The 12,564-nt window shown below is 40.7% G+C and overlaps 1 protein-coding gene and 1 long non-coding RNA gene across 10 annotated transcripts in view; one reads left to right on the forward strand and one right to left on the reverse strand.

The window, feature by feature from the left end:
* LRRC52 (leucine rich repeat containing 52) overlaps positions 1-2,337 on the reverse strand; it is a 45,827-nt gene extending 43,490 nt beyond the window's left edge. Inside the window, exon 1 of the mRNA XM_072648764.1 lies at positions 1,364-2,337. Coding sequence (XP_072504865.1) covers positions 1,364-1,982 — 619 coding nt within the window. The 5' untranslated portion in view covers positions 1,983-2,337. The remainder of the gene's footprint in view (positions 1-1,363) is intronic.
* LOC140529822 (uncharacterized) overlaps positions 2,236-12,564 on the forward strand; it is a 42,775-nt gene continuing 32,446 nt past the window's right edge. For 3 of the 9 annotated variants that reach the window (XR_011975679.1, XR_011975681.1, XR_011975685.1), the window contains exons 1-5: positions 2,239-2,467; positions 8,578-8,646; positions 9,892-10,064; positions 10,719-10,926; positions 11,560-11,698. This is a non-coding gene — a long non-coding RNA (uncharacterized lncRNA). Of the gene's footprint in view, positions 2,468-8,577; positions 8,647-9,836; positions 10,065-10,714; positions 10,927-11,559; positions 11,699-12,564 lie in introns of all 9 variants that reach the window. The other 6 variants (XR_011975687.1, XR_011975682.1, XR_011975680.1 and 3 more) reach the window with 6 other exon arrangements.

Consider the following 12,564-nt stretch of genomic DNA (forward strand, 5'->3'; position numbering starts at 1 on the left):
CCAGGTTTGTTATCACATCTGGGCACACCTGGTTCACCCAAGCAAACTAAATGTGCCTTCTCCCATACTGCCGATATCATTGTAGAGACAGTGAAAGCCTAGAATAGAAGAGGTTTGTGGTAGGGATGGTGGGATGTCACAGAAGAATCTTGAATGGAAAGAGGGAACGTCTGAATGCAAGCCACTAATTTTGTTTTCTTCTCATTTGGGACTCCCAGAATACTTTGGCAGAGAAGGAGCCATGGCAGTAACAATCAGCCTGGAGAACCTCCACCTAAGGCGTCATGATTTACCCTATAGAGACCCTGGTCTCTGCAGTGGAGAGCGTCAGACACGTTTACAGACAATAACATCCCTATTTTTAGCTTAGTCTATTTATTCTTCCTTACATTTACTTGTTAATATTGAGTTAAACCTCAAAATGCACCAACCAAACTTTCCTTTGTCCACTCTGCAGCACATTCCCCTGCCTCTTGCTCCTTTGATGACCTATTAGTCCATCTTTCAGTCTCCCCCCAAACTGTTCTCCTTCCCTTTTTTCAAATCCACTCCTCTAATTGCATCTTTTCTTTGGGTGGTTGATATCTTGGTGGCACGCATCCTGACTCCATATCCCTGAAAATCCTAACCCCCAAATCAAGGAGATTGAAAACTCCCATTTCAACTCAACCTCCCAATGTGACTCTTCTATTCAGTTTTGTGCTAGCCAGTCTGAAGTGTGGCATTGCCATATGGCAAATGCAAGTTTCTGAGCAATGGTCATAGTGCCTGGCACCTAGCAGATGCTCAGTATTTCCTTGTTGACTTGAATAAAAGTAAATTACGTAAATTAAGGAAATTTCTAGTCAATCTAAAAGAAAGTTATCCTTCGTCTACCTGTGAATTTGGGTTGTTTCCTATCTACCATGCAGACTGGGCCCTCAGTGAAGGTTCTCATGGGTTTTCATGCACTTCAATCAATCAGTTCGTCAATAAGAATTTAAAAATTGACAGCTATGAACCAGGCACCATGAACCAATGGAAAAGTCCCTGTTCACAAAAAGCTTATATTCTGATGGAAGAGAAAAGAAATACACTCTGGGCTTCCCCTCCACACATCCTAAAGTCTCAAAACAGAAGTCCATGGGGGAGCTTTGCAAACTAGACAAGGTGTCCCAAAAGTCTTAGTGCAGTTTAAACCTTTAATAGCCGATAACATCTCAACAAGCCGAGAAATATCTGAAAATAAATATACCCAGCAATTTCTTTCCATTCTTATTGTCTCTCCTTCCCTCTCTGCCCCCCGTACTCCAGCCCGGCCCACCCCCACTTTTGTTGTTGCCTCCTCTCCTCCTCTTTCCCAGGCCCCACCCATCCCCCTCACCTGGGTAGTCCATCTTGGTCACCAATAAGTGGATGGTCAAGTCAACTAATACGCAGTCACAGTTCCAGGGGTTTCCATTCAAGTTCAGAGTCTTGAGATTAAACAGGTGATTGAGGGTGTGGGCATCCAGGAATTCCAGAGCCATATTGCTCAGATCCAGGTATCTTAGGGCGGTGTTGTTGGCAAAGGTATATTTATTGATCTCTGTTAGGTGGGGGTTATTGGAAATATTGAGGATCACCAGATTGCTGAGCATGCTGAAGCTATACGGAGAGATCTGGCTGATATTGTTGAAACTGAGGTCAAGGTAGATGAGTTTGTAGACTCCAATGAAGGTGTAATCCATGATCTCCGCGATTTGGTTGAATGTACAGTCTAGGTAGACGAGGTCATTGAGGAGACCTAGGTTTATGGCTGGCAAGAAGGTGATACTGTTTTCTTTCAGGATGAGTTGCCGAGTGGTCATTGGCATATCAACGGGATACTCCATCAGGCCAGAACAAGTCACTTCTAGTAACTTGCAGGTACAATTTTTGGGACAAACTTCATCTCCTGCAACCAGTCCCATGCCGCAGGAGAACAGCAACCACCAGGGCCAACGGCCTGTCGCAAGGGACATAATAAGGTGCTGTGGCTGCCTTGGTCCTACCTTGCTGTCTGAGCAGAATGCAGGCAAGTGTGTGTCTGTGTGTGTGTGTGTGGGGGGGGGCAGGGAGGAAGGTGAGGTGAGAAGGGTAACGGGAGGGAGGAGAGTGGGGAGAGAGAGCTAGAAAGGACTATAACGTTCTACCTTTGTATAAGCAATTTTTCCATTACAGAACATTGAGATGTGAGGCCTGATGCTGCACAGTCCTCTGTTTGGGAGTTCTTCAGATCGCTCACTCGCACAGCCTCCTGGCACTTGGCCCACTTGGCTGCTTGAGCATTATTCACCCTTTCTCTAAGTTTGTAAGTGAAGGGGAGCCAGGGCAGAACCGCATGCCACTGTGGTTGCCAGGTGACACCTTTGTGATGTCAGCAGCTGCAAAACAGACCTTGGCTACAGGAAAAAGAATTCTCCCTTGTGCCGCTGGGGCACCTGGCTTGGGGCTGGTGTCTGTCTAGGTAAGCTGTGTGGGTTAAAGGCTCTGTAGTTGTTTGGGACTCTTTGGAAAAGGTGTCTGCATTGAGGATAGCTATGCTGTGCCTCTATCTGTGGGTGTGTGGAAGAGTCTATATGTGATGGTGTTCGGTGTTGTAGGGATGCAGAAAGCAAAAAAATGAGGCAGGGCTTCAGAAGTCCATAGAACAGGCAGATACTTTTTCAGGGTTGGGGCTCTAATGGGCACCAGTGTTAAAGTGCTATGTCTAGAAGAGGATGGGGGAATGAACCCTGGGTGGTATGACAGCAAGAGAGAAATCCAGGGGAAAAGATAAATCATAAATGGCAATGTGTTATATAACTAAGAGCTGTATTTCTTAATATCAAATAATTTTAGGTGCATGTAAATCTCTGTGTAGAGTATGGAAGTTTGTGTAACTAAAACACTTTTAATACTTAAGAAATTATTTTTAAAACACATCTTCCTCTTCTGTATAATGACTAGTTGGATGAGATGCTCTCCATGGAGCATCTTTTTTCTACTCTATTGTTTATGATTCAGTGGTAATAATCCTAAGCATGGCAATAATTATAAAAATTTACTCTGCCACAAAGTACTACTTTATGGTAACAGAGTTTTAAACACAGATCACTTCATTAGAGCTTCACAAAACAGCAGAAACAGCACTGTGGAGTAGGAAGGCAAAGTATTTTTAATCTTTATTTTAATATTAGGGGAATTGATGATCAGAAAATTTCAGTGACTTGCTCAGGGTCACACAGTAAGTGGCAGAGCTGGGGCCACACCCCAAATTTCCTGTGCTCTCTCCACTGTACTGCCACAAGCATAATCAGCTTTAGAAAAGCTCAAAAATGGATAAACTGGAGAGGGATTGACATAAATATACATTCTAAAAGGAATCTTCCTTTTACCAAAGAATTCTCCCAGGGGGTACTTTAAAAAGTGAGCTCTTCAAAGCATTGAAGTGTAGTCAGCTAGGTAGCTCACTGGATAGCATGTTTGACTTGGAACCAAAAAGACCTAAGTTTAAATCTGGCTTTGGACATTTATTAGCTATGTGCCCCTGAACATATTCTTTGTGACTTGATTTCCTCATCTGTAAAATGGGAACCATAATAGCATCTATCTCCCAGGGTTGTTCTTGTGAGAATAAAATGAGATGATAGTTGTAAAGTGTTTTGCAAACCTTAAAGAGCCATATAAATTCTAATTAGTATTATAAATTGTGGCATATGAGGCAGAGAAACTGGAAGAGATAAGAGAGATCCACCCCCTCTAATATGAATATGCAAACCTGGGAAAAGAGGATGTGGTTTACAAAAGTCCAGCTTTTGAACAACTTGTCAGAAACACATTGATAACAATAGTGTAAGTGGGAATAATAAATGCACAGTCATAGGTGTGAAAGACCTCTCTGATGCCTGGATCATCGTCCTGAGACAAGAGCAAAGGCATGTGGATATGTTGTTAGTCAGCTATGTTCATCCATGAAGTACTTTTTTTAACTAAGCACTCACTGGGTTCTTGATGCTGAATTAGGTGAGATATGAGAGAGTTAGGGGGTACTAGCAAACTGGAAGTGACGTTATTGAAGCAGAGAGCCCAGATGCTTAAAGTCGTGGTCCTAATGAAAGGTGTACATGCATTGTTCCCATGCCTAATGCTTTCTTCTTCATCATACCCAGAGTTCCACTATCCAAGGGTCACTTTAGACAGTAGTCATCCTGATTCCAAAAGGCAATGTACTGCCATGGAAAGAGTACTCAATTTTAAACTCCAAGACCTGAATTAAAATCCTGGCTTTGTTATTTATAAGCTGTGTGACTTGCGGTGAGACTTTCAGCCTCCCTGTGTCTCAGTTTTCTCATCTATAAAATAAGGTGATGGAACTAGATGACATCTAAGGTCCCTTACTGCTCTAAATCTATGACCCTACGAACCAAAAAAAAGAACAATAGTTCACATTTTAGGGGGCTTCACAATTGTCTTTCCACCCAATCAGGATGAGGGTGGGGGTAGTTAGTGCAGGCATTTTCTTCATGTTGTAAATGTGGAAAATCAAGTTCACACATGCTAATTGGCTGAAGGTCACATGACTAGCAAACCCATCACAGAATTTTAAAGCTGAAAGGGACCTCAGAGATTTTTAATTCAATAAGCATTACTTCTATCTTATACCTCTTCCCCTTTCCTTCCTTCCTTCCGTCCCTCATTTCCTTCCTTCCTTCCTTCCTTCCTTCCTTCCTTCCTTCCTTCCTTCCTTCCTTCCTTCCTCCCTTCCTTCCTTCCTGTCTGCATTTTACTGGGGGAAGTATGTAGTCTAGCCTGTATTTGATCAGGAATCCTCTTGCCAAATGGTCAGGTTTGGATTTAATCCTAACTGGACTTATTTCCAGTAGACAACCTCCCTAAAATGCCATTATTGACCTGGGCTTGTGACTTCACTGGCATACTTTTCTCCCAGTAGAAAAACCCTTGGCCGGTGCAGATCAGTGACTGTTCTGAAACTGAGAGTCCCACAGAGCAGTCTGGGGCACTGAGAGGTCAAGTGGCTTCACCAGCATCATATGGCTAATTAGTCAACATTTGACAGAGGCAGAACCTGAACTCAGGTCTTTGCGACTTGAGGTCAGCTTTTTATTCCTTATGCCAACTGCCTCTATAATCGTAACAAAAGCACTGCTGCTGCTTGTTAATGATGCTTAGCAAAGCTTTTATAACTTGATCTGGGAGATCTTAAGAAAAAAATAATTTTCAAAATTATGACTATCTCTAGTGGTTGAAGAGCCTGTTGGCTGGAAGAGTTTGGTAAACCAGTAGCTACAGTGCAGTGGACAGAGCGCTGGGCCTGGGCTTAGGAAGACCAGGGTTGAAATCCAGCTTCAGATACTCCGTTCTTGAGCAATTTACGTAACCTCTATCTGCTTTGCTCTCCCTATCTGTACAAATGAGAATGACAATAACACTCACCTCCCAGAGTTATTGGGAAGATAAAGTACTTCACAAACCTTAAAGTTTGCAAAATTTAAATATATATTAGCTATCCTTAACTAAAGGTGACTTGGTCATAAGATGCTCACTTGTAAGGACATAACAGAGGTCACTGATTTTATAGTTGGAATACCTAGGATTGAATCTCAGCTATCTCCTGACTGCCTGTGCTACCTTGGCAAAGATCCTTAACCCTTCAGGGACTCAGTTTCCTTACCTGTAAAATGAAAGAATTGGCAGCATGGTACAGTGGAAATATTGTTGGCTCTAGAGTGGAAGAACTTGACTGTCTGAGGTCCCTATGGATGGTGACCCAGGCTCTGAACCCCCAATCCCCTCTCTCCTTCCTATCAAGAACACTCTTAGTTTTGGCTAGAAAAGCCTCTGATAGTCTAATTTATTCTAATGACTGATAGCAGTATAATATACCCCACCTCATCAGCTCTTCTCATCTAGCAGTGTGACCAGGCAAGTCACTTTCCTGATGTGTAAAAAGAGGGGATTGAACTGAATGGTCACCAAATCTCTGTTCCTCTGACTAGAGGATCTCTAAGGTCCTTTGATGCTGGGTTTGCCTGGGGTTCCTTTTTCTTTCCCCCTTTTTAAAATAGCTGAACAAGTTGTGATATATGATTGTGATGGAATAGTACTGTGTTGTAAGAAATGATGAGCTCAATGATCTTAGAAAAAGACATGGAAAGAGATCTGTGTTTCTTTACTAAGAAGATAATTAAGCCTGATTATTTCTGGGCACAATTGTGAAAATTTGTCTTTGGTTCATTCCTTTCTTTCTTTTCAGTCCCCTGTGACACCCCCTTTTCCCAGTCCCCTGGTATCCTCATATGGATAGTCTGAGGTCTCTTTGGATAATGACCTAGGCTCTGAATCCCCAATTCCCTCTCTCCCTCTTCTCAAAAACACTCTAGGTTAGCTATGCCTAAAAAGGTCTCAGTCTAATTCATGCTGATGTGTTAATGACTAATAACAGTATAATATGCCCCCACCTCAGGAGTATTTGCATTTTAACACAGGTTAACCCCCCAAAAGGTATTTTAGGCATCAGACCCGTGGGAGGAGATATTTTGGGGATGAAGAGTCTTTAGGGGTACTTCTCATATCACATCAGTTAAGTCTACTCAGAAGGTCAACCTTCTGAGGTTGAGTTCTCTTTTTTAATTCAGTTTTGATTGAAGCAGAGTGCTTAATGAAAGCTGCTCTTGTATTTGCCCACCTCTGAACCTTTAACAGGGACCATCCTTCGCCCTCTACAGTGGGGATATCAAGTGACCAGGCACATGAGGGTGTAATCAGAAGCATGATCACATTAGAACAAACTCATTGGCTTATCATGGACTTGGGTAGGGATCTATTTTTGGCTTTCTATCAGCAGCACGGCCTCTTCACATTAATACTCCTTTCTCAGGTGCCAGAGTGTCTCTAGATATTTTCCCCAGGGGCCCTGAAAGCCATCATCATTGTGCAGTAGAGAGAGCAGGGGGCAGGAAATGAAAAGATTTTTGTCAGGGTCCCATGACTTGAGTGTCAGAGGCCCTTGACCTTCAACCCAAGGGCCCCCCAAGAGAATAGGGAAGGTCTCAGAAGATCGGGCCAAGGACATAGCCCTTGTAGTTCCTGTGGTGCAGATTTATCATCCCCAATCCTTCTGTCTTCTCCATGCCCATTTGTAGTATGGCCCTATTATGCCATGGGGAAACACACACATGCACATATACAACACAAGAGGATACTGAGATTTATGTGGATAGTGACAAGACCTCTGTGAAGACATCACTTTGCCTTGAAGAGGTCTCCCCTTGTCTCTTTTGCCGCTGTCCATGGCCCCCTCCAACCATAAACCCTATGATGGCTATAGGATGGGCCAGTGTGTAACAGCAGCCAAGAAATTTTGCTTCTGCTTGCTTTTATTTTCTGGACGAAGATAACCCTGGCATAGGAAGAGAATCTGGTGCCCTCATCAGAACCATCAGTAGCAGCTGCTGCCCTTCTCCTCTGTGCCAATTCATCTGCCTAACCCTTCTTATTTAATGCGACAACTAGGGCTGAGTCCTGGCTCCTCCATTTGCGAGTCAGGTCACCTTGGACACATCTGAGTCTCAGTTTCCTCATCTGTAAAATGGAGATTATACTTACCTTACCTTCCTCATAGATTTGTTTAGAGAATAAATGAAACCATTTATGTAAGACAATTTATCACATATACACATAAACTATTGTTGTTGCTGCTATCTGGAAATGGGGGTGAACCATACAGAAGTGAAACCAGTCACTGTGACTAAGAGAGAAAGGAAATAAATCTTTGCATGGGAAGGAAGAGTGATAGTACCAGGTGTCCAAAATATAACTGAAATACCTATGTGGGAGTAATGAGAAGCAAATGATGTGGGAAAATAGAATTTCAAAGCACAGTCGGAAATTCCCCAATTCTGAGAAGGGAAAGGAATAAGTACTTAAGTAGAGCCTACTATGTGCTAGCCCCTGTGCTAAGTGCTTTATTCAAATAAGCAAACATTACCTCATTTGATCTTCACAACAACCGCAAGAAGTAGCTACTATTATCATCCCCCGTTTACACTTGAAGAAACCAGAGGGTAAGTGACTTGACCATGTTCATGTAACTAATAAATGTCGGAGGTCAAATTTGAACTCAGGGCTTCCCGACTCCAGGTCTAGTACTCTATCCACTGCACCATCAGCTGCCTTTGGAAAGCTCTGATCTATTTACCAGGGAAATATGCAATGCAAAAACATTACGTGCTATTTCTTTATGTTCCTCGGTAAATAGCCTTTACCTTGTGAAATAATTATCTTCCAAAAGGTCATTTGTGAACTTGTTTGGAACTCAGAACATGTTTTCCCATAGAAAGACTCTTCAGAATCACAATTAGGATCTAAATCCATAAACTTCTATTTAGCTCACAGTGCCACTGAGCCACAGGATGGGTTTGAATTCTGAGTTATATAAGCAAGAGGTTGTGGAATGAAGGAAAAAAGAGGATGATGAAGAGAGTGATCTCTTCCTTTCCTGAGCAGAGTTGACTTAATTAATTTGATAAAAAGATGAATTTTGCTTTGACTCTCTCCTATTTCCCTTTATTACAGATCCCATTAGCCTCTCTCACTATTCTAAGCTTCTAACTGCAGCACCTGGGCCAAAACTTCCTCTGCAAAGTGAGTCAGGGCCCCAAATTATCTGTCTCTGACCTACCAGATCAAATAAGATATTTGTAAAGTGCTTAGCACAATGACTTGCATGTAGTGGGTGCTTAATAATACTTATTCTCTCCTTCTCCCCTCCTCCCCAAACTAACCACATTTCCTTATCCTCATTGTATCAGCAGATCCCATTTAGGAATTAGGAAGAAAATTATCTAATGAACTAATTTATACTGACTTGGAAATGACTCACAGTGAAACCCAGAAGTATTTTCATTTTTTAAAAAAGTTGCCATTTTGTGACAGTTCTCTGGCATAAGGGAGTCTCTTGGGAGGCCATAGGATTCCCCTTTGATCCTTGCTTTCTACAGCTGGGTCAATAGTACTATGTTCCCCCGGCATAGGCAAAGTTATCAACAGAGTAAGTCCCTGACTGGGTATCCAATTTATGTCTAACAAGATGTGTGTGGGCCATCCAGAGAAAGTTTAATGCCAAACTTTATTGTAATCAATAGGGAAGAGAGGGAAAAAGAGAGGGAGGAGGGGGCCCGATTTTACAACTCTGACATACATATTAACATAGGATATGACTTATATAAGAGCAGTACTGTGTTGAGGAGCACAGAGTTATGGGTTCATTCAATGGCAAGGGCAAGTTCCAGTGGGAGGGTGTGTTCCAAAGTGCCCTTTGGAGAGTGGGGTTCTTAAATTGTGATTTGGGATGCTTCCTCCACACTGGAGCTGATCAATTACAATATCATGGGTCAAGGCAAAATATTTTGGAGGTTTGTTATTAGAGAGAAAAACAAGCTGGTGTTAGACAAAATATTATTTGGGACACACAGCTATACTAACCTTTGAAAAAAATATTATTGTCATATTTTTCCATGAGCATATTCTAGAATCTTACAGCCTCCCTTAAGGGGAAACTGTCATGGTGGTCTCAAGGCCACCAGGCTTAATCTTATAACAAATATTTATTTACCCAAGGGTAATCTTAATTGGCATAATCTTACTCAATGTAGGGGAACATATTTTTGAATAGTGATCTGTTTGATTATCATAGATAAGGCCAAAAGAAGGTCTTAAGACTATGGCAGTAAGGATTTTTCCTTAGCTGAAGTTTCTTAACAAATGATACTATGAGTGTAAGGTGATATAAGTTCAAGCCTAAGGAAAGGTTTGATTGGCCATACTTCTTGTAGGGCCCAAATTATGTGTTTTAAAAACCAGTCTTGGACTCTGCTTGGATATCCTTAGTCAGAATCATCTTTGGAACACCATCCTCCTGTATCTTGCCCTGTCTGTACCAACATGCCTTGAAGGAGAAAAGAATCCACCAAAGGACAACATGTACCTTTGGAATATGGGGAATAGGCAGAGGAGAACATCCTGCCATCTTTGATTTGGTAACTCTGGAAGAAGTTTAAAAGGTAATTTGTTTGTATGTAAATGAACTCTGGGTTTTCCTAAAGAACCAGTGGATAAGGCTGGTTCTTCTCTGTTCCCTTTCTTATTATCTCCTTGAATTATTTGTCAATCATGTGGTGCTCCTTATGGTAGAGGACCTTTTTCTAATACAGAGAAAAATGGCCCTATCCATAGATATTCATGATTCATGCTTTTATAGAATTCAATACCCTGCAAAACAAAAAGACTTGAAATTATTCAAGATTTTTTTCCTATTTTGAGCTAATTTTTCACTTCTACAATTTCCTACAAATATGTCTCATATATGTAGCATTTCACAGTTATGGCCAGGTTGCTAGGACCTGTTTGGGTTCCCAGTCTACTTCAAAACACTGCTATGGAGCCTCCATTTTCCCACTGAATATCCCACTCTCTTCCATCCACAATTAAGTATGTGACATTAGAATAATACAAAAGAACATTTACTTCATAGACACATGGACTTAGATTAGGAAGGAATATTAGAGGTCATCTTGTTTAACCCTCTAATTTTCTTTTTTTAAAAAATATTTTATTTCTTCCCAATCACATGTAAAATAATTTTTAACATTCATCTAAAAATTTTTTGAGTTGTAAATTTTTTCCTTCCTCTTTCCTCTCTCTCTTCCCTAAGACAGAGAACAATTTGATATATGTTATGCATGAAATCATGTAAAACATTTCCATATTAGTCATGTGGAAGAAAACTCAAACTGAAAAAGAAAGAAAGAGAAAAATTGAATACTTTGGTCTGCATTCTGAATCCATCAGTCCTTTCTCTGGAAACGTATAACATTTTTTCATCATGAGTCCTTTAAGATTGTCTTGGATCATTACTGAGAATATGTAAGTCATTCACAGGTCATCATGTAATATTGCTGTTACTGTGAATAATGTTCTCCTGGTTCTGCTCACTTCACTCTTCATCGGTTCATGTAAGTTTTCTCAGGTTTTTTGAAACCATTCCTCTCATCATTTCACATAGCACAATAGTATTACATTACAATCATATAACATCACTTGTTCAGTCATTTCCCAATTGATGGGCATCCTCTCAATTTCCAATTCTTTGATACCACAAAAAACTGCTATAAATATTTTTGTACATGTGGATCCTTTTCCCTTTTTATGATCTCTTTGGGATATGGACCTAGTAGAGGTATTGCTGGATCAAAGGATGCGTCCTTTGGGCATAGTTCCAAATTGCTCTCTAACATGGTTAGATTAGTTCTAATTTCTACAAATAGTGCATTAGTGCATCCCACACCTCATCCAAATTTTGTAATTTTTCCTTTTCTGTCATAATAACCAATCTCTGATAGGTGTGGTACCTCAGACTTGTTGTAATTTGTATTTCTCTAATCAATAGTGATTTAGAGCTTTATTTATATGACTATAGATAGCCTTGATTTCTTCATCTGAAAACTGCCTGTTCATAATCTTTGACCATTTATCAATTGCAACCCTCTCATTTTCCAGAGGAAGAAACTGGGGACCAGAGAGATAAGTCGATTTGCCCAAAATCACATAAGTTGTGAGTGACCACCTCTGGATTTGAACCTAAGTCTTCTGATTCTGTATCTTGGACCCTTTCTAAAGGACCATTGCTGCTTGCCAGGTATGTAAAATGGAATTAAAAATTAATCAGTAAATATCCTCACTTGACATTTTCTAAAACTACCTCCTCCCATACCTACCGTCACAGGAAGTTTTGAAGCTACTTTTCTGTAGTTTTCCTAGTGAGCCATGAATTACAGCAGGCAGGATGTTGGGATATTATCTATGGAATCATTATTGAGAATGCTGGGATTTTGGCATAGAACAAGATGGTAATGAAAAGCCCAAGCTATGCTGTCACCTTTGCTGAAGTACAGATGGAACTCTACAAAGGTCAGGTCTAGAGAGTACAGGAACCCAAGATGCCCAGATTAGGCCCTTCTCTCTGTCCGCTGCTACTTCTCTCCACCATTTCTAGCATCCATTCTTCACTCCACTGCTTCTGATTTCTCCAGTACTCTCTTCATAACCTACCAAGCACAGGGATGCTGAATGTTTGTGCATGGCTTTGGGAAACATGCAGTTTAGCATTCTCTTTATTGTGTTGAAAAAGAACTCTTTCAATGAGTGAGTCCCCATAGCATCCATTTTTATAGGGACATAGAAGTCCTTTGGAGAAGCCCCTTATAGGAAAAATTAGGGAACTAGCAAGTCTGAACCATAGGCTCTTACTGAAAAATTATATGTACATATTTTATAATGCTAACATATCCTCTCAGTTTCATATACATTGCGTAATTCTTTCATGATTCCTAAGTGCTCTCTCTTTCCCTATGTATACCCATATATATGTACATATGTATACACATATATTTAAAGCTTTATAAAGTAACTCAATGAGGAGAATTCATTTTGAGTTCCTTTCAAAATTTTGTATATTTGAAATAAACATCTAATTTGGTTTTATCATAAAGTTAATTTTGCAAT

Source organism: Notamacropus eugenii, chromosome 2 (genome assembly GCF_028372415.1).
Source record: "Notamacropus eugenii isolate mMacEug1 chromosome 2, mMacEug1.pri_v2, whole genome shotgun sequence".
Classification (NCBI taxonomy): domain Eukaryota; kingdom Metazoa; phylum Chordata; class Mammalia; order Diprotodontia; family Macropodidae; genus Notamacropus; species Notamacropus eugenii.